Source organism: Oryzias latipes, chromosome 7 (assembly GCF_002234675.1).
Source record: "Oryzias latipes chromosome 7, ASM223467v1".
NCBI lineage: Eukaryota > Metazoa > Chordata > Actinopteri > Beloniformes > Adrianichthyidae > Oryzias > Oryzias latipes.
The window spans coordinates 7,030,195-7,052,391 of NC_019865.2; the positions used below are offsets into that span (position 1 = coordinate 7,030,195).

Below are 22,197 nucleotides of genomic sequence, written 5' to 3' on the forward strand. Positions count from 1 at the left end.
TTTTGTGTTTATATTAGGGTAAAATATGTTGTTTATTGGTGTGGATATTTTCTGCTAACTTAAAAAGTTAAGCTAGTTTTGGTTAGAAGTTTATTGGATTTATTTAGCTCCTATTATTATCATAAGTATTCTTGGTATAATATTTTGAGTATTGATGCTATCGAGGTTTGTGGAATGTTTGTAAAGTGCAGATATAACAGGCTAAGTTGTTATTATTAAGAGTTATTATTATTGAATTTGGTTTATTATAATTGTATTATTTGTTTTCTTCATTCTTTGTTTAGAACCACACACACATAAACCCAAACCAGAAATATACATGTGCTGGACTGTAAAGCCAAACGCAGATTAAAAAAGGAACAGAAAAAGTCATCCTCTGGTCTGTCATTGCTTGGGAGAATACACACACTTGACCAGTGTGCTCTCTGCGATCATCCAAATCCGAAACCCTTAGTAAAGACTGAAGTCTTCAATACAGATTGTGTCCCTGAGTCTCGCTGTAATGTGATGGGATTATCGAGTTGCTGCCATAATGGTGTCTGGCATCGAAACAGCCTGGCAGGGGCATCAATCTGTGGGACTAAATATACCTCGGAGTGTGTGGGTGTGTGTTGATGGGTGGGTAAGACCTTTGGGGCATCCCGAACATTTCTGAATCCACGCTCTCTGTTATTTTTAGGTGCCCTTGGGTGGTGTTGTCCCGTCTTGGATGTGAGAGGGTAACTACGTCATCTTTCCAAGGAACAGCAGCGGATAGAAAACTTTTCCAAGGAAAAAGAGAATAGGAGGATCTGAAAAGGAGAGCAGAAGGAGACATTAATTTGATGTGCCAGCACTTTTCAGTACCACTTGGAAGACAAATAGCCTGTTTGCATCACAGAAAAGACCAAGATTTTGTCTAACTCCAAACCCTGACCAAAACAGAGCTGAAGAAATACATTAACAGCCACCAACTTGTCTTAATCGCAACTTTGAAAATTTGGAATTTATTCTTAAACGTGCCAATATGATGACCATGATGATGATGATGGCCATGATGGTCACCTGCAGCTCTCTGTTGCTGCTGGGGCTGGCTGCCGCCCACGCCTCCGCCAGCACAGTGACCCGCACCTCATCCTCCTCTTCGTCCTCCACCTCATCCTCCTCTTCACCACGAATGAAGCTTTCTTACAAAGGTAAGGACAAAGGTTACACCCGGCAGCAGGAGTTCTGCTGTTTGTAAAGGGCTGTACTTCCTTGTACAAACACATACACTCATTTACACACACACGCCTTTCATCCATGTCATGCAATATATCAGAGGGATATTTTTCAAGGTAAACACTCTCAAGCGGTAGCCAGACCTAATTTGTGGTCGCTGTAATTCACAACCAAAGACACACACACACCCACACACACACAACACTTCTACATGTTTGGACACACACGTACACAGAAACAAATCCACACAAATGTCATAAACGTCCAAAGGCTAGTTTTGAAGTTTTAAAGAAAAGAGCTCTGTGCCTAGCACACCACAAAAACCAGAGATGTGCTGGGAGCTGGCAGTTAAAGCCGGAGTTTACTCACCAAGGACGAGAGGCTTACAGACGGCTGTCTGCCCGGCACAAATACGTGCACCCTTTAATTTCAGCTGAGGTATTGGAGCAACAAAAAAAAAGAGTTTTCGTTTTACTTGACATGCGGTGCACTAAACAATGATTTTTATCCCTGACATACTTATCAAGTTTTATGAAGTTTTTAAGCCTCTTTTTATTTTAGTTAATAATATTTCCTTGGTTATAAAGTCAAAACTGAGGCTTAAATATCAGGTTTGAAAAACACAACAAATTATTTCTCTGAAAAAGTGAATCTGACACTTTGTTATTATCCCTTGCAAATGCAAGGGAGTTTAGTGGATCAAGCAAATGCTATTTGCTGTAGCTTTTCTGCCATCGAGTATTGTGTTTATTAGTAAGATCAGTGGACATTTATTCCTTTAAAAATATCTTCTGTGTGAGTTCAAACACTCAAACCTTCACACCACAATAATGTGGTGACTTGAGGAAGGGTTAAGTGGACTTCTTGTCATTCACTCTTAGTCGGGTCTATCTCCCAGAATCAGTTTTCCTTCAGGACATATTTTCCAGACACTTGTATAAAGAGAAGGACTAAGATGATCTATTGATCAATGGTGGTATGTTGGATCAGATAGCAGGGTCAAAAAGAGTTCCCCAGATCCAAATGTGCATTGGAGTCTGCTAAAAAAACTTCTGATAGAGGGACCCATCAGAGGGATCTTTAACTGTCCTCAAGGGGAAACAGAGGCATTGAGTCAAACAGACATTTTCTGCATGACATGTATTTACCAGCATAGATGGATTTAGTCCCTTTATTAATGTTTGAGTCTTTTTTGTTGAAATGAACAAATGCAGAAGGAATTTTCTTAACGCTTGTGCTTTCCAAGACCCCACCCTTACATTGGCGTGCTCTCCCTACCATGACAAAGGTGGATAAAGGTGGAAAGATTTCATGTAATCCATGGACACCAGTGAAGATCACAAATCATTGAAGATAAAAGGTTCAGCGCACTGTCTAGTGGGTCTAGATGACCCAACTCCCAATGTTAAAGTGCCTAGGATAGCACAAGGGTTATTCAGTTTCTCCCAAAAATGGGTTTTTGCCAATCAAACTAAGGTCACTCAGATTTTGTCTTAAATCTATTCTGCCTTATTTTGTCTTGACTCTCTGAAAGTCATTTTCCTAAAGCCATGAATGGTGTTTTATTTAAATGCTGTTAAAGTTGTTTTGCCAATTTTTAATTTTTTTTTTGGCAACAGATAGTTTATATAGTTTAAATTCTGCGAGTTTATTCTATTGCAGTAAAGCCTATTTAGCTTATGAGTCAGATTGTTGGAAAATTGAGAAGATTACATCATAAAGTAAACAGATAAACAACAAACGTTGCCTCAGATTGAGCAAAGATATTTAAAGTGAAAACCTTTGCACATCATTACAGTATTAATTATGCTTTATCGCTTTTTGAAAAACTTGAAGGCTAAGTGAAAAATTCGATTAAAAACGTTCTGTCTTTTAGAACTGCAGCAGTTTCATGGAGTGCGACGCTTTGAGCTGGAGCGTTCCTGTTGCTACAGCGCTCTGCTGCTGGATGAAGAGAGGGGTCGACTCTTCGTGGGGGCAAAGAACTTCCTGCTGTCCCTTTCTCTGGACAACATTGCTAAACAAGAACACAAGGTAAGCTTACATGTCTGTGAAACACTTTTTGACAATGATTTTGGACCAAAGCTGACCCACTCCTGCAATATCATGATGGATACTTGGACCTAAGTATAACACTTACAGTATGTGTCACATTCTGTTACTTAAGACATAAAAAAGTGGGACTTCTGCGTTCACCCCCCTCCCCCCCTGCAGCGGGTGTTTAAGTGGCCACTTCTAATGAAATGCAAGTGTCGGGCTTCTCCATTCAAAATCCTAATGTTAACATGTGGCCACGCGAGTTTCTATAACTGTTTTCCTGTCTCTACGTACAAAATGCATGCCGTTGAACATGTGTTGAAAGTTAAACCGGGTCATACTTTGATTAATCAGGGATGTGGATTTGGTAGTAACGATAGAGTCCAGTATAGAGTCGCTTTTAATTCACCTAAGTGTCAACCCTTTGACATTGATTACAGAGGAGAAAATAATAATTGTCGTTTGTGACTGGCCAGAAGTATGTACCAAGTCTTTCATGTGTTGGAATGGAGCTGTGAAAGATAAAGCGTGGAGAAAGATTTTCACCACTTCCACACTTCGCACCAAGCCTGCTCCAACTGTAGGTGGTGGGCATCCGCTAATAAACAATAGAAGAATAGTCCAGTGTGAACACCATGGGCTAAATGTGCGTTTCAGAACACGTGTTTAGCGCACTCTTGAACGTGTGTAACATGCCTATTTTGTGTTGCTTTACAGTCTTTTATTTTTTGAATATTTGAGGTGCATTTGTATGACCTCTGTACGTCATGCACATAATAAACACCTATTGACATATCATTGTAAGAAAGGGACTTGAAACTTACATTGACTTGGACATATTCTTGAAGACTTAGGAGCCCCTTTAAGTTGAACCAGAAACTGTTTTAAAGTAGGTTTGCTGAATTTAATAACTGGAAATTCTCACATCCTCCTTTTCTCCAGCTGGTTTAAATTATTTGAATAACTGCCAAAATGTGCTACACTGAAGTATGATCCAATGTGTATAAATATGGTTATATATGGAGTACATTTAATTAGGTAATTATATAAGGTATGGCCAAAAGAACTTAACAGACTCTGTACAGTATTTTTCTGCTGAAATGGATGTATTGTTTATTTTATAGAAATAAGAAAGTAGATGAAGTGGTTGCAGCAAAGGACAAAGGTCAGAAAGTGGGTTTTAATTCACATTTGGCCAGTTTTACTCAAACTTGTTTTATTAATCAGTTCTATTAACAAACCCAACTGATGGCTTATAAGTTTGTTTCCTTGAGGACTTACAGACAGAAAGAGAAATACCCCAAAGTGTAGAAAAATTTAATGAATGTGCATCTTGTACATATGAGATGACTCAAATGTGACCTTAGGGCATGAGAAACAAATGTGGGATTGATAGTGAGGGTAAAGAAATGTTGGACAAAGATGAAAGTGAAAATATATTTCAAAGGGGAATTGACTCCACTGATGTTAAACAACACTAATAAATTATCCCAGTGTTCTTTTCGCAATACAGAAACCTAAAGTCTTCATTTTTAAGAATATTAAAGTTGACGGCCGACCTATGCAGCTGTAAACTTGCTGATAATATAAAGAGGCAGAGAGAAAACTACACCTATGCAAAATATACAGCTGAGCAGAAACATCTGTCCACTGCTGTTTGAAGTTCTAAATTTAGTGTTTGGTGTCCCAGATTTAAAATCTCTGTTGGTTTTGGTATCTGAATGAGTGTAATTTATGACCTGGGTGTGTGGATTCACAATTTGTTTTTGCAATGTGGTTGTATGTGGGTGGGACACAGTTCTCAGAACAGTAGGGAAAAGGCAGAGAGGGAAGACAAGAAGTGGGTCCAACAAAAGGTTGGGGAGTCAAAAAAAAGACAATTCATTATCATGAGAAAATTGTCAATTTTGAGAAATAGTAAGGAATTACCTTGGCAAATCGATCTATATATCCGGGAAAATGAATGTTAAACTAAGTATTTTCTCTGGTCTTTCAGATCTACTGGCCTGCTCCAGTGGACTGGAGAGAAGAGTGTAACTGGGCTGGCAAGGATATCACTGTGAGTGCTTTTACATTTATTCACTTTTGACTCATTTTTTGTTGTTGTTGGAAAATGTGTTAATAATGCCTGAAAAAAACATGACCCATTTGAAAAAAATTGATTAGAATGAACCTTATTAAAACAAGGAATCTGATTTCAAGAAAATAAGTAAACAGAAACAGTTCAGGAAGCATAAAGCTCCTTTTAAAGCTCCTCATAAACACGAACTAGGCTCCCTCGCAGCCTGCAGACAGTTCAAAGAAGCAAAAGGCACATGGATCTCCTCATAGAGGACGTAGCTGTCCACCCGTGTAAGCCCAACACAAAGGTACCTTTTTAATCAACTGCAGTCATGGGAATCATCACAAGACAGAATTACCACATGTAAAATGATAATATGCAATAATAGGTGCAGCACTTCCACTTCTGAGACTGCCGTGTGGTGAGATCACTTCCTCAGAATCGAGTTATTTTAAATCCCATATGACTTACATCTACAGTCTGATCTGAGGACATTTGTTTTCCTTTTCTCAGGAATCCTCGGGAGTCTATAAATGAGCTGTGCTAACCAAATCAAGTTTGGTTTAATGCAACAATACACTGTTAGTTCTTGTCTGTGTCACTCATCTTGCTAGGCGGTAATTCATCCACACTGTCATGATGGAAAGAATAAGTGGTTCTAGTCTGGTAGAGATGCTTTGAAATGAATGGAAAACAACAACTTGATAAGAAAACAAGCAAAGAGGAGCACAGTTTGTCGGTTTATTACATTTCCAGTCTGACCAAATTGACACTAGGCAGAGTCTAAGTCCTCGGGCCTACTTACAATCATGGACTGTATATGCAAACTGGACCAAGTGACTGTGATGTCAAACGAAGTGAAGTCAGTTCAGTCACCATTGACATTACTGCAGTCAGTAATGTCAGTAAGCAGTGTGTTTAGCTTTGCAGTCTGTTTTATTTATTATGGAAAATTTGTGGTGCGTTTGTGGGATCTCTGTCCTTCATGCAGATAATAAACACAGGACTTGACACTTGAATTGACTTGGAAATATTCTTGAAAACTTATGAGCACCTTTAAGTTGAACCATACATTGTTTTAGAATGGGTTTGCTGAATTTAACAATCAATCAGTGATTGGTCCAAAGCAGTCTGAGTCACCGTTTCCATGGCAACCACTCTCGCCAGGAGTACGTTTATTGTATGTCCACACCCCTACCACTTCAATCAAACATTGGGACAATCACTTCTGTCAGCCAAGAGACACAAATGTATGCAGCTGCACACATTTGTCCTCTTCTTACATCTATTTAGCAGATTCCTAAGTTTAATTAGCCAACACGAGTTAGAACATTTAAAAGGTTGAGACACATTTTGTTATAAGTTTAGTTGAACATTTATGTTCAGTTGTGCTGAAGAACAGGAATTGAGTGGTTGTAATCGTATTAAATAGTTCATTGACCTTCTATGCACTTTGTTAAGCTTTTAATCTGCAGATGTGACATTTTTCAACTTTTGTGCTGTTCATGATTTGCTCTTCAAACTTCTTTTTTTTTCTTTTCTTTTCTTTTGCATAACTTTTACATGATTTTGCTTCCTGTCTTTTGTAATGCTGCTTAGTACCTCTACATTAAAACTGTAACAAAACACACCAGGGTTCACTTGCAATCAAATCCTTACCTACATTTCCAACAATTTATTTTTTAAACCATAATTGTTGCTGTAAACACACTGCTTCCTTGAAGCCGAAGTACACTGCATTGTTCATAGTGCAATTTGTTAAAGCTGTGACCACCCTGGATGTTCCTCTGCGACTTTTTTTGACTCCCAGCACATCTTCCACCACAGTAGAGTTCTATTTTAATTCATGGTAAAACATTACATTTTTAATTATGCACGGAATAAATTCCGCCAGCTGCGATTATACGTTTAAGTTAGGTGCTTATTAACCAGCCAACCAACCAGTATACTGCCTACTAGATGAACATTGGCCACCCAGTATATTTCATATGTGTGTTTCAATGTAGACTGCTTCCACAACATGTGCAACCAATTCACTACAATCTATGCGTATTTTGACATATACATTTGTTCATGCACAACATAAATTTTACAGTTGGAGTAGGTGTGTGTGACAAGGTGTGTGTGAGTCCAAAACGCGATGTATGATCCTATGTGTGTAAAACAAACCCACAGTCAGTACGATTATGCAGCTGCGGCAGACAGACAACGAGCTCCATTCATGCAAAAATCCAGGATCTAATTTCACCTGACCAGGAGATTGCGCATGTGTGTGTGTGTTCAGGTTTCATTGTGCTCAACTTGTGTGCGTTTGAAAGAGAGCAAAAGTGCAGACTGAATGGTGGACAGAATTAGTCAATTGCACCAGAGGATAACTGGAGAAAAAGGGGGAGTGAAAGAGGTAAGACCAGAAATGTCTGGGGAATGTTAAGAAGTACTGCTGTAAACAGTATTTTCCTCTAACTGAATATTTCTTACTAAAAGAAAACGGTCATATTTATGGCTGCTGGACCCTTTTTTTCTTTGACTGTTCTAAAAAAAAAGTGACCCAACAAAAACAAATTAATTCAACCTCACACTTGTGACCCTAATTACACATAGGTATGTTTCTGCAGCAATCTCTGAGGAGCCTTTTGTTCTACGTTCTTTCCCCTTTTAATTGTAATTTATCCATTTGCTCTCTCCATAGTTTTATTAACCCCTTTTTCAGTCACACTGAACATAATCAGAAACAGTGTTGAATTTTCCGATATATAAATAGAAATAGCTCAGAAAAAGGGAAAAATAGTCATTTACGACAAAGATATCTCACTGACGCAAATTTGAATCTTCATCAAAGATCAATTAACTGTTAAAATAACTTTAAAAAAAAACTTGAAAAACAACAAAATAATTGTTGGTGCATATTTCAGTGCAGCGTGTGCCCTCATTGCCCATAGGAAAAGGCGCCACTAGGTGCTGTCACAGGCTCATCTCCCTCAGTCTCCAATTAAGCTATTATCGTTGGAAAGCCTGTTTTAAATGGAGACACATGTTTGGAGCAGAAAAAAAATCTACAAAATATTACTAGACATTTTATGGATATTGTTTTTATTGGTCCAGTTTGAAAACTTTCAGAAAGGAAAAATGTGTTTTACAGAAGCTATGTTTTAACATTAATAAAAGTCTTCGACACCAAAAGTTTTTACATTTTTTGCTCAAACTTTAGGTGCCGTATAGTTGAAAATAAACCAAAATATTTATCTTTGTTTTTGCAATTACTACATACCATCTTACATCAATACGGAGAAAAATGTAATATTGACATTTTTGCGTGGAGTGCAGGTTGATATTGTCTAGAAATGAGTCCATTCTGTGGTGAAATACAACAAACAAATGTCAACACTGCTACACTGCACAGATCAACAAAGGAGATGTAAGGTATTCACTGTCCTTTAGACTGTGCTGTGTTGTGTGTCTAATGGTTATCTAATGCTCACCAGCATTTCAGCCCAACAAACCCTCACAGGCAGGCAGTTACCTTTGTTAAGGTTCATATTAAAAGTCTTAAACGGAGAAAAACGTTTCAATTAGAACAATGTCCTTGATGATAATGATAAAAAGTGGAGCAAAATTAAAGAAAGCCTATATCAAGAACCTAAAAATAGCTTAAATGTGTCTGTTTTATGTGTAGCAGTTAGGAGTTGCAGTAACACATTGTTGATTGGTGTTAATGATCTATAGACAGAGGAGTAAATGAGAAAAAGAAGGTCCTGACAGAACAATACAGCTTCAGGACACATGACGCCAGGACTCAGAGCTCCGGCCACCATGAGGTCACAGCCTGCTGTTTTCTGACTGTTTCAACTAATGAGTCAGTGGTAGGTCAAAGGTCGCTCGGTGAACCATTTAACAGCTCACTACCACGACTTGCGCACACACTGAGAGGGAATAGATGGCTGGCATGATTCACCTTCCACGTTCTTCTTCCTGCATTGGGGTATTTTCAAAGTCTGCCTAGGATCTATTGTGTTCCCTTCCTTTTGCTCTGCTTCTCTTTTGTTACTTCAAAGAAATGTTGAGTGCCTCGCTGTTTGATGCTCTCTGACACCTGCAGACACAATCACTGTCATGTAAAGTAAAAGTGAAGCTGGTCTGAAGGAGCTAAAGCATGAAACTTGCTGAGAACACTGGAAGTAAAAGCTTAACAAAACCACAGTTAACATTTAATAGTTTGAAAAAAATAAACGTTTTATTAATTAATTAATTAATTAATTAATTAATTAATTAATTAATTAATTAATTAATTAATTAATTAATTCATTTTCTTAACCGTTTTATCCCTTTCGGGGTCACGGGGCTGCCGGAGCCTATCCCGGCCACTTTTGGGCGAAGGCAGAGGGGACACCCTGAACAAGTTGCCAGTTTGTTGCAGGGTAGAATGTCCTCACTCACACACCCATTCACTCCCGCCCTCACACCTATGGTCAATTTAGAGTTGCCAATTAACCTATGAAGCATGTTTTTGGATGGTGGGAGGAAGCCGGAGACCCCGGAGAGAACCCACGCATGCACGGGGAGAACATGCAAACTCCACACAGAAAGGTCCCCCACTGATGTTCTGTTTTTCACGTCCCCCAGCCGGGACTTGAACTGGGGGCCTTCTTGCTGTGAGGCAAGAGCGCTAACCACTGCGCCACCGTGCAGCCCGTTTTATTAATGTTTGACAATTTTCGTTTATAGCAAAACTAACGTTACTTTTTTTAATGGTCAACATTTATAGATAATAGACCTTTAGATGTTCTTTTTTTACTCAACTTGTCCTGTAAAAGTAGATCTTCTTAATAGCCTAAATATTAGCTGACAAATATCTGTTTTATTTACAAAGGTGGAGGATGAGTCTATTTTGGCACATGTGGGTTTGTGTCCATTAAAAGTATATTAAATGTGAATCAACCTGCACATGTTTAATCAGTGACAATCAATGGGTTCATGTTGTAGTTTAGAGGAAAGTGCTTTCTCTGACAGAAACACTGTGGGATTCTTTTGTGGAGCAACAGTGACTAACGGTTGAAAATTTATGGCTGCATTTTATAACCATATTTTAAAATCAAACTTTGTAACGGCTGATTTGACAAGATTTCACTTTGTTTTTTGCTGAATTTATATACTGAAACTTGAACAGTTTTAGTTTGTTTTCCTGCTGAGTTGTGACCGATGCGCATTAAGAAGATCTACCTAACACTTAAAAGACAGTAAAAACTGGCTATAATGGAAGTAAATGGAAACTTTAATATCATTTCTAATGTTAATGCCTGAAAGTAGCTGTGCATTAAATGCACACGCCTTTCTAGCATGAAAATTATTCCCTATAAAGTTGAATCTCTGAAGTATTTTTTTATCTGGTATTTTTTTATCTATCTAAGCATTTTTAAACAGATTTCTGTTTTGTTTTTTGGCTTTACAACCACTTACTAATTTATAAATGTGATTTTTCTTTCAATTGGTCTTAATAAATATTGCTGATTTAGTAGAAACTTTCACAAAAAGTGCCACAACATTAATATTCAATACAACAGAAATCCATACATCTTCCTGATTGGAAAGGAGCAGTGAGAAGAAAGAAAGTCTTCTTTTATTTCTGGTTTAAAAAAAGAAGAAAAAAAAAGACTATCCTAAATGAAAGTTACACTTACTGAAAATTGCATATCTAAGTCCCACTCCGATCACCTTTTGATCAATTATAAAAGCATTCCCAGTGGGCTTTTAATTATTATTAGTTTGTAGCCCAAATCAAAACACCCGTGTCATTTTTCCTACGACATAGTTTCTGCAGAGCAGCAAAGGTTCATCAGAAATTTACCTCTGATAACTGCTGGCAGGGGAGTAAGCCTGCGCTCATTTCCCATCATCCCTTTGTTTACACTCTCTTTCGCTAGCTTACAGCCCTTCACAACCCCAACCTAACATTAGCGGAGCAACACAAATGTCGAGCAATATTGGTTCTATTCAGCCGTGCAGTTTTCAGCCTGATGCCAGCTAAGATGAGGAAAACAATGACGCACAAGGTTCCAGTTTACAACTGGAGAACAGTGAACTTGAGGCCTGCTGATTGTAATTTGTACATCATAACTGAGTACTTTTTCAAATGACATTTTATGTCTGCTCCTGATTCACTACAATTTGAATACAGACATACTTAAACACACTGTTTTTATTCATTTTCTTTATATATGTCCTCGATCATGGAAAAAATGCCACAAAGACATGTTAGAAACACCACACAAAAAACAATTTTCATGGGATCTTAATGAAAAAGTATTGCTGGTTTAAACATATAGCTTCAATTGACCAGTTTTCAGCTTTGATACTCCCAGAGGCATGGGAGTGTTTTCAGAGGGGACACAAAAGAAAGCTTAGGATTTGTCACAGGCAAAGAGAGCACAGAACTATGTGAGGAATGTACATCACTAAGTCAAAATACAGTCCTAGTTCAACAACAAAAAAAGCTGACCGTGAACAGAAGAACTCTAATATGTACAAAATGCTATCAAGTTGGATTAACCTTAGATGTTTCAGGACAAAAGACAGAGATCACAGTGTCACACACTGTTAGAAACTTAACGTGTGTGTGTGTGTCTGTCTTTCAGTCCGACTGTGTGAACTATGTGAAGATTGTGCACCATTACAACCGAACCCATCTGTACGCCTGTGGAACAGGGGCTTTCCATCCAACCTGTGCCTATGTGGAGGTGGGAAATAAGATGGAGGTGAGGAATAAACAGAACAAAACCACGACAAACACTTTACATATACTAATATCATAAAAAAATGAATTGATAAAAGTGTTTATGCATGTTTTTTTTAAACCAATGGTCTTGCCTTTTTGAAAAAAAGAATTAAGAATTTATTTTCTTAATCTTTCTTGGCTGGATAAATAAAGGTTAAATACAATAAATAAATAAATAAATACAACCTGCAAGATTAAACATGAAGCAAATATGTTCAGAATAGTTTGTATGGGGATATTTATGTTTTTTCATTATTGAATCCTGCCTGCAGAGTGCAGTTTGACAAAACACAAGTCAAACTTTAGTTTGTGCTGACATTGGTTAGAAGGTAAAATGTAATGTAATGGAAATGTCCAAACATCTGAAACCTGGGATTATAACCCTAAACATTAACAGATCATCTAGCAAAATTAAATGAAACATTACTATCTAACAAAGATCATCTAGCAAAATTAAATGAAACATTACTATCTAACAAAAAAAAACTCTTCCTGGTTTCCTTCTTTAACAGGACCACGTGTTCAGGATCGATCCATCTAAGGTGGAGGATGGGAAAGGAAAGAGCCCCTATGATCCTCGACACAACGCTGCATCTGTACTTATTGGTAGGGAGATTAATGATCTACTTTCCCCTATTGTGAGACATGTTGATTTGGTGGCATAAAAATATGGATAGAGTTGTGATTCTTTCTATCTCCTAGGTGATGAGCTCTATGCAGGTGTGGCCACAGACCTGATGGGGCGAGACTTCACCATCTTCAGGAGTCTGGGGAAACGTCCCTCCATTCGCACTGAACAGCACGACTCACGCTGGCTTAATGGTTTGTTTGTGCATTTATTCCAACTTTTTCTCAAATTCTTTAATTTTCAGAAAGAACAAATTATACTGACCTTTTTTAAGCAACATACTGACATTGTTTCTGTTGGTTCCTGTCTAACAGAACCAAAGTTTGTTGGGTCGTTTTGGGTCCCTGAGAGTGAAAATCCTGACGATGACAAGGTCTTTTTCTTCTTCCGTGAGACTGCAGTTGAAGCTCAGGGTTTAGGAAAGTCCACCTACTCAAGAATTGGACAGCTCTGCAGGGTAACTGTTTATTCTTTTTCAGGTTTTTAGGCACAGGAATCCAGACAAGTCGTATAGTGTTGTTTATTTGTCATTGGCTCATACACAAAGATTTTGTTTTAATCAGAATGATCTGGGCGGGCAGCGAAGTCTGGTGAACAAGTGGACAACATTCCTCAAGACTCGTCTCATTTGCTCAGTTCCTGGAGCTGATGGCAGTGACACATACTTCGACGAGCTACGTAAGTTACCCTGAACTATCAGCTGCAGATAGATGCTTAGTTAACCAGTTACCAAGAAGACAGTGAGAGCAAAAACGCGTATAAATTCAGGAATGTATTTGAAAAAAATAAAATTTATACAACTAACCTTCAGATTTTTGTCTAATATGACTGAATGATGATACCAAGATCTAAAGAGACATGTATGCTTTGCTCCTAATATGACTTAGATTTTCTCTGCACATGACTTAAAACAAGGAGTTTTTTATTTTAATAAAGAATACGAAGTTAGAGTGCGTTTATAAATAAGTTTATAAATAATGGACTGCTGAGAAAAAGTTTGAAGAAAAATCTTTTAAACTGTTTAATAAATTTGATTCAATGAAGTCAAAGTTAGAATTTTCTGAGTTACATTTTTAAGGCAACTGAATTGTGGCTTTATAAATGCAATGTGTATGAATGAAAAAAATGACTTGTCAGCGGGTAAAACTCAGCTCACAAATGAACACAGTTAGGCCTGTAAGTGTCTCAAAAATCTAACCTTCCTTCATGTTTGTAGAAATATACAACACACAAATTCAAGGTTCATATAATACAAAATTAAAACTTTTAAAATACTCTTGTGTTCCCTCCCCTTAAAGTCCAAGTTACTCATTTTTGTCCGTTATCTGCAGCTGTTTTGATCTAAAATAATGGTATATTTTATTTAAACTGTTTTTTTTCAGGATTTATTTTCATGTGTATCTCTGCAAACCGCTGACTGCCTGCTTGTAATTAATATGAAACAGTCTTTAGTAAGAATAACTTTTTTTAACCCATAAATGTGGGATATGTGTGCTGACACAGCATTTTTCTACCTGTGCTTTACAGTCACATTCATCTATTCACAAACTTTCCTTCACTTATGGTGGGAGTGATGAAAAGACAAAAATAACTAAAAGAAATAGAAAAAGAAATTGGATGTGTCTGGCTTTTTATTTTGCTCTGCCTGCTAATTACATTAAATTACTCTAAAACGTACTTATTTCTAAGAAATTTGCCACAACTTGTGTATTCACTGTGAAAAGTGATGTCTTATCTGGAAACCCAGGGGGTCTCTTTTTGGATCACTTTAAAACGTCCCTTCTTATTTTGGCAAAATTATAACGAGACCGTTGCAGAGAAGAATGTAATTTTTGGAGGACAAACAAGTCATCGCATTGTTAAAGCTTTTCTTTTAATGCCTGATGACATCTCTGAGTCATTCAATATGTTTTTAATTCAATAGGTGTTTTTTTTGCCTTTAAATAGAAACACCAATATAAGAAAATAAACTTAATGAACTTTATTGGTATTGAAGAAATCTGTATAAAAATGTATGAGAGTAAATATTATTTCATATAAAACACGGGATGTTTTCTTTTTTTGTCTTGATCTGAACAGGAGGCCTCTGCTCAGGGCAGAACTGTTGATTGCGTAATATCTGTCGAACCTGCAGTCATGCGGTTTACCCAGCAGCTCCATGAGTCTCTAAAGATGTTTCTGTCTGACCGTATCTGGGGGCCATAATATGATCTGCCTTTGTGCTCATCTCATGACAAAGTGAAAAGGTTAACTACGTAAAAACTTTGTCCAAACTCTAACCCCACCTCAGGCTGCATCTGTCAGTCACATTCCCATATATGAACAACGAGGCTCTTATCTTGACAGTCTGTTAATGACCACACCTGCAGCAGAAAGTCTAAGACTGTTTGGCAAAACCTTTTTCTAGATAAAAATGTATATTTTACTATCTTGCTTAAATCAGTTTAGCTACTTGTGGATCAAGCTAATTATTTTCCTTATCATAAATGGATTTTGAAACCAAAAAATAACATATAGCAGGATGAAACCTGCAAAGTAGAACATGACATTAGTTTTACCATTTTGAGTTTAGCCACGGTGGATTTAGTTCTATGTCATGACCCCCAGCAATCAGGGAAACCTCTCTTAAAAGGGATTAGACTTTTCCACGGGCATTTGTTTATCTTTGTGCAAACCTTTGGGCTGTCGCCACCTGACCTGACTGTGTGTGTCCGTCCCCAGGCGACGTGTTCCTGCTGCAGACCAGAGACAGGAAGCACCCTCTGGTCTACGCGGTCTTCTCCACTTCCAGGTCAGACAGGTTCCTACACACATCCACTATGCAGCTAAGACAGAAAGTTCATGGAAAAAAACAAAACAATTTTAACTCATGCATTTCGTATCGCGTGCTCTCTTTGTCCCCCAACAGCAGTGTATTCAAAGGCTCAGCCGTGTGTCTTTACTCAATGAATGACATCCGAAGGGCCTTCCTGGGGCCCTTTGCTCACAAAGAGGGACCTAACTACCAGTGGGTCCCTTTCCAGGGAAAGGTCCCATATCCCCGCCCAGGAATGGTATGTCAATAGCCACACTTGAGCAAAGCTGCTTAAAGAGGTACAAATGGTGGAATGTAATCAAGTAAAACTTTTCATCCCTGTACTGAGATACTCACCTCAAACCTAAACAGAGCAAAGACCTCACAAATTAATCTTTTTTTTTTTATTCTTGTATTAAAATAACTTTAATTGGTTTGCAAAAAGTGCGTTAACCAATTTTAGGTGAAATAAAATACAGTAGTCAATTCAAAATTGTGTTATGTGACAACAGTTTGGATTGTGGCTGCAGAGCATCTTGGTGCTGTAAACCTAAGACCACAGCTTACATGCAGTTACATAGATTTAATAAACTCATTATTTTCTATTTCTAATGCTTCAGTTTTCAGTTGAGTTTGTTTTTCATTTTTTTAAAGCCCTTCCTTATGTTTATTAATTTTTTTCACGCAGACACTTCAGTTTTCAGCATTTTACACTTGTTTCTCCATAATCCTCCAAATCAATATTGGGGCAATTAGATTCTGCTAAGCACGCAAATGTGGTGTCAGCAGGACTTGTACTGCTGAGCTTCAGCTTTTTCGCAGTAGAACAATTCCCTTTGTATATGTGAAGAAGAGTAAGCATATTTGACCGACCATAAACCATGGCACGTTTTATCACCTCGCTTACATGAGAAATTATGCAGAACTGCCTGCAGAACAGAGTCTGATTTCTCAGTAAAATTCATGTTTCAGCAAGACAAATACATGAGTTTTTTTACATTAATAAGATAAGACATAAAATTACACTAATGTATAATTGTACTATAATTTTTTATTCTGTCATATTGTAAATTCTTTCAAAGTTTCAATAGTTTGGGTGTCAAACTCCAGGCCTCGAGGACCGGCTTCCTGCTGGTTTTTCAGAAATCCTGCCTCATCTGCTGTTGATTACCTGGATCAGGTGTGTTTAGCCAATAAGGAGCTTCAATGGCAGGTTGGTTAGAAAATATGTAGGACACCGGCCCTTGAGGCCTGGAGCTTGACACCTGTGGTTTAGGGCAATGAGGAGGATAGCATGGGTAAGAGAGAGGGGCAATGTAAAATTGGGTGGTAGGTCACTGAAATACATAAAAAACTGGATTAGGAATAAAAAAGAATGAACATAAAAGTCCTCAAACATTGCTCGTGGTTTGTCATTATTGTTGAAACATTAAAATGTTTACCAGGGATCTGATTGATGCACCCACATCAACACACATAAATATCTGTACAAAGACAAATGAACACAAATATAACAATTGACTGCAGAAAACCCCCATGCACATGCTTAATGCAGACCCACACATAAATGCATGTAATATGTGCAGATTAACTCATGTACAAAACACAAAAACCTGTCAAAAATATGTCATACCTGCATGCAAACCATGTTGGTGCAAGGGTGACATGTCCCTAGTCAGTTTTGAACAATCCAGACTCCAATAATCCATGGAAGAGGAACTACTATCTCTCCAGGGGAGTCATGATAGCATTTTAACTCACAAACATCTATGAGTGTATGTTTACTAAAATCTACATTGATGTTATGGGATATGAAAAAAGGTGGGCTCCCAGAACTCCCGCACAGAGCCCACAGCAGACAGTACAGCATCAATGTGGTGAGGGCCCCCCAGATCCTTCCATTAAGGAGCAAACTGGCACCCAGAAACAGTGCCTGAGGGTCCACCATAAAAGCCCCCACCAGAATAGAGTAAGGGGGCACAGGAGTACAGATAGTAACAACTTAAAGACCCAATCTCCACACCACGGTCCAGTACATTTCCCCACTCATCTAGATGTCCTAGAAGACCCAGATGAGGACTTTGACACCACTGGAATATTTAGCACAACCCGACATCAACACCAGTGATGAACCAAGGACATCCAGAAGGCGGCTTAAAAAAAAAACCTCCACACACCCCGCCCAGGAAGGGGACACCAACTAGAGTAGGAGGTCCAACTCCTCAACAGAAAGAAAAAGGAATGAACTGATCAGGCTCCAGTTAAATAGGCATCAATGGAAAACAGATTGGATAAGGCCAGAACCAGTCCCGCAGGAACATGAACACCCCCCCACCTCAGATGCAATGTGATGCCTGGCTTATAGATTGGCCTGAGACCTCAGGGACCTCCATTTTACGTGCAGATGCAACCAGGCCCAGGGGACCCAAACTCCACCATCGTACCACCCCCTGGCTCTCCTCACAAGAGAAGGGAAGGGGACAGAGGATCAGCAACAATGAGTCTGTCAATAAGTGTGTATCAAGGGTTGGAATAAACACACAGTATAGATGGAACTCAAATTTGGTGGTAGAATGCAGTATGGACACCACCGCACAGCAAACATACTGTAAGGGGAGGTTCCACTTAAGAAGTATAATGCCAAAGGTGTGTCTGAGGCTTGCCAACCCCCCCACAAACACCCAAACTAAATGTCAAACAAGAACAGTTGACAGACAGCTTTAACATTGTCACCAGTCCCCCTGACCCCAGAACATAAGGCACCGGCCTTGCCAGCTATAGTACACCTAAACCAGGACGATTTCTTTAATTAAAGCTAGAGGTTGCACTCTGGCCTGTAGTAATTGCCTTTTCACGTCATTGAGACATACATTGGCATTAACACCTCACTGTGACTGTCTAAATTTGTTGTTTATTGTTTTGATCAAACTAAACAGCAGAGGAGTCATAGCTTTCACTTCGCATCACACACAAAAAACAAACTTTCAATTTGCACATCAACTACAGGTCTTTATTGATCGTATGAGTCAGAAAAGTGAACTGTTTGATCCTTAAACCACAAATTCAGCAAACTGCACTTCACTGAAGCCAGAAATGCAAGCTCAAAATCAAATTATTCTCTTTTTCATTAGTGTCCAAGCAAGACGTTTGGCAGCTTTGAGTCCACAAAGGGTTTCCCAGATGATGTGATCCAGTTTGCACGACACCACCCTCTGATGTACAACCCAGTGTATCCCATGAGCCGACGGCCTGTTTTTGTCAGAACTAATGTGGACTACAGCTTCACGCAGATCGCTGTGGACAGAGTCAATGCTGCTGACGGACAGTATGATGTCATGTTTATTGGGACAGGTAAAGACTTTGCTTTTTCTCAGTTTTGCATGTGATTAAAAAGAAAAAAGTAAAGAAAAATGAAACCATACCTGTATGTTTTTTAGACAAAGGGACAGTGCTGAAGGTGATCAATGTTCCCAAGGAAAGTTGGAACAACATGGAAGAGCTTCTTCTGGAGGAGTTGGAAGTCTTCAAAGTAAGCCCTGTTTTGATGCATTTATTTTTTTTCAGCTTAATTTAGGTATCACGTCAGTCTATATAATTTAGGACGGGGGTGGCCAAACTTTTGATAAAAAGGGCCAGATCTGGTGAGGTTTACATGTGTGAAAGCCAACCAATCAGTCAGCATTTCTTGAATTCTTATAATAACATTTAATGAAAGGTTTATTGCAATGGGATACTTTTCTTTTCCTCACATAAACCAGAAAAAAATCTAAATGTTTTACCAAAAATAGTGAATTTCTGATCTGAAGACCAAAAAAAAAGAAAGAAAGAAATCTGTCTGAAAAAAACGTTTTCTGTCAACATTAAATATGGGTACACGTGACATGATGCATATTATTCACATTATTCACAATTAAATGCTAACTATAAACATTTAGATTTAAATCATGTCAACAGGAAATTATTCAAAATTCCAAACTGTTGTGGTTTTGATCACAGAAAGAAATTACCGTAATTTCCAGATTATAAGCCGCTACTTTTGTCACATGCTTTCACCCATGCGGCTTATTCATGCGGCTAATTTATGCATTTTTTCTAATGGCTGCTAGGGGCGCTCGAGCAGAAAGGGTAAGAGTGAGACAGGGGGAATACGGAATATGTGTTGAGGAAGACGCAAGTTTTATGTAAATTCCTGCTTTGTGAATGAATAGCACGAACCGTCCCTCATCATGGAAAATGCAAGAAGAAATGAAAATGACGCAGCTATCAAGTTAAAAGAAGTGTGAAAAAATCCACCATCACCAACGAGTTTGGAAAAGCCGGTCTGCTGCGTGACGGAGAGGACAGCGCAAACTCAGGAGTGAATTTGCCTCAGGATGAGAGGGACAAACTGACAACGAAGAAGACACAGAGAGAGTGTGTGGCGAAGACTATCTGACGCTATTCCAATCTGACACTAAGGAGGAAGACCTCCATGGTTTCAGAGCACAGGAGGCGCCCATAAGTCGTATAACCCTTGTGCTATCTTAGATGACCCCACCCTTACATTGACGTGTTCTCCCTACCATGACAAAGGTGGATTAAGGTGGAAAGATTTCATGTAATCCATGGACACCAGTGAGGTTCACAAATTATTGAAGAAAAAAGGTTCAGCGCACTTTCTAGTGGGTCTAGATGACCCAACTCCCAATGGTAAAGTGGCTAGGATAGCACAAAGGTTACGAACGTGCCTATAAGCTACTGCAGCTCTCAGTGACTTTTACCAGTATGTTTTTTTTTAACCAGCCCTGTTAGTGCTGTTACAACCATATTGCTGCCGTGTTACTGCCGCGTCACAGGCACTGTTTGGAAAACAGCTGTGACGGTGTGGGATTTTTGATCACCGCGGGGATGAAGCAGCAGGAGTTGCGGTGTCGCTGTTTACCCCCCCCCCCACACACACACACACACACACACAAAATCCCCCGGCGGCAGCATCCCAAATGAATACCAGTACAAGTAACAATTAAAGCGCAGCAATTTTTATTAACAAATAACAGCAACAACTAACTACTAACTATCTAACTAATGAACTAACTATATAAGTGTTGTAGAATGTGTATGTGTGTGTGTGTCAGTGCGCTGCGTGTGCAAGAGGAAGGAGCGGAGAAGCCAAGAATGTCGCATGTTTGTTGCCACGTGTTTACAATGGCTTATAACACAATTAAGTCAATCACAATCAAGACATCGTACTTCTTAGAAAGTGCTGGGGTTCGCATATTATTGATGTTATGACAGGAGCTTGCGGGACGGTAAAATTTTGAACGAGAGCCACATTTCGCCCACGGGCCAGACTTAGGACATGCTTGCTTTAGGACACCAGAAACTGCATCTAACTTCCTCTCTGCTGTCACCCATTGCTTGCTCAGTGGTGTGATTGGTTGGTCAACTATAATTGCTTTGGGTAAATACAATAATAAATACAATACAATAACGGGCAAAAGTAAATTTCTACTTGAAAAGAACATGGTTGAAAGAGTCACCACATAAAAGTGACCCACATAATAAATTGCATAAAAGACCTTGTGTTTATAATTCATAGCAAACGTTGAATCTTGTCTTGAACGATTGTTTATGATGTTTTTTTAAAAATATCTATATTTTCAATAGTCTGTAAAATTCTTTAATTAAGCACCAACTTGATTCTGTTTTACAGCAGTCTGACATTTCAAACTAAAACCAGTGTGCGCAATCTCTGACGCATTTGCTTAGACAGAACACATTATGTAATACTCACTTGGTTTGATAGCTTTCATCACACAACCAACTTATTCCATCATTGTCAGAGGTAAACAGAAGGTGTTTTGTTTCAAAGGTCTCAAACATTCCTATTTTCACCCAGTAGCTCTTTATTTTTGGGGATAAGGGGTCGGGGGGAGCAAAGAGATTGATCCTCCGCTATTCCCAAAGAAATAGGTAATGCTTCATCCTTGCTATGAGGTCTTTCACCTAATCACAAACTACAGACTTTTCCAGTTTTCTGATTCAAATGTGATCTCATCTGTCTGACAGCTAAATCTTAGCTGTAATTGGGTCCTCCTTCAGGATTAAAATAATCCCTAAGCACCGCCACAAATCTAAGAGAAAAAAAACTTAGTGTTGCAATGGCTCAAAGTCCACAACTAGAGTGCCCAAGGAACTTAAATGAGCTGCCAAGAAGACAAATGACAGCAAAAGGAGATACAACTAAATAGAAGAAGGAAAATAAATGATTACCATATGTTTTCTTTGTTAATATAGTATTTTTCAACCTGCTATTCCAAATGAGAGAATTCAAATAAATGCACTTTTGTTTCCACGGTTGAGATTCTTGGTCATGAAAGAAGCAATGATGGATGTCACATGATCATGTAATATTTGTTAAAAGGGATAAAAGGTTAAATCTTCAAATGGAAAAATTGCATGTTGCAAATATGTTTTTTTAATCAAATTCTGTTGACCAAATTAAAAGAAGGACAGTATGTTCAACTATTTGGTAACTGTGGCGTGTTCTCTGTGTTTCTAAGGATCCCTCATCCATCATCAACATGCAGATCTCCTCTAAACGGGTATGTCTGTCTCTTTACTTCAGATTGCTAGATATTGTCTGATAAGAACTTGTTTCAGGCAACAATTACTTTACTTTACTTTATCCGAACATAAGGTGCATCTACACAGTTTGGATTCTGATG

General features: G+C 38.5%; 1 protein-coding gene across 1 annotated transcript in view; it reads left to right on the forward strand.

Annotated features, from left to right (window-relative positions):
• The window catches only part of sema3b (semaphorin 3B), a 53,023-nt gene that overhangs the window by 24,882 nt on the left and 5,944 nt on the right, over positions 1-22,197 (forward strand). The window contains exons 2-14 of the mRNA XM_020704498.2: positions 680-1,175; positions 3,077-3,234; positions 5,234-5,296; positions 11,929-12,048; positions 12,581-12,674; positions 12,771-12,890; positions 13,011-13,153; positions 13,260-13,374; positions 15,418-15,487; positions 15,605-15,749; positions 18,622-18,841; positions 18,928-19,019; positions 22,033-22,074. Coding sequence (XP_020560157.1) covers positions 1,007-1,175; positions 3,077-3,234; positions 5,234-5,296; positions 11,929-12,048; positions 12,581-12,674; positions 12,771-12,890; positions 13,011-13,153; positions 13,260-13,374; positions 15,418-15,487; positions 15,605-15,749; positions 18,622-18,841; positions 18,928-19,019; positions 22,033-22,074 — 1,551 coding nt within the window. The 5' untranslated portion in view covers positions 680-1,006. The remainder of the gene's footprint in view (positions 1-679; positions 1,176-3,076; positions 3,235-5,233; positions 5,297-11,928; positions 12,049-12,580; positions 12,675-12,770; positions 12,891-13,010; positions 13,154-13,259; positions 13,375-15,417; positions 15,488-15,604; positions 15,750-18,621; positions 18,842-18,927; positions 19,020-22,032; positions 22,075-22,197) is intronic.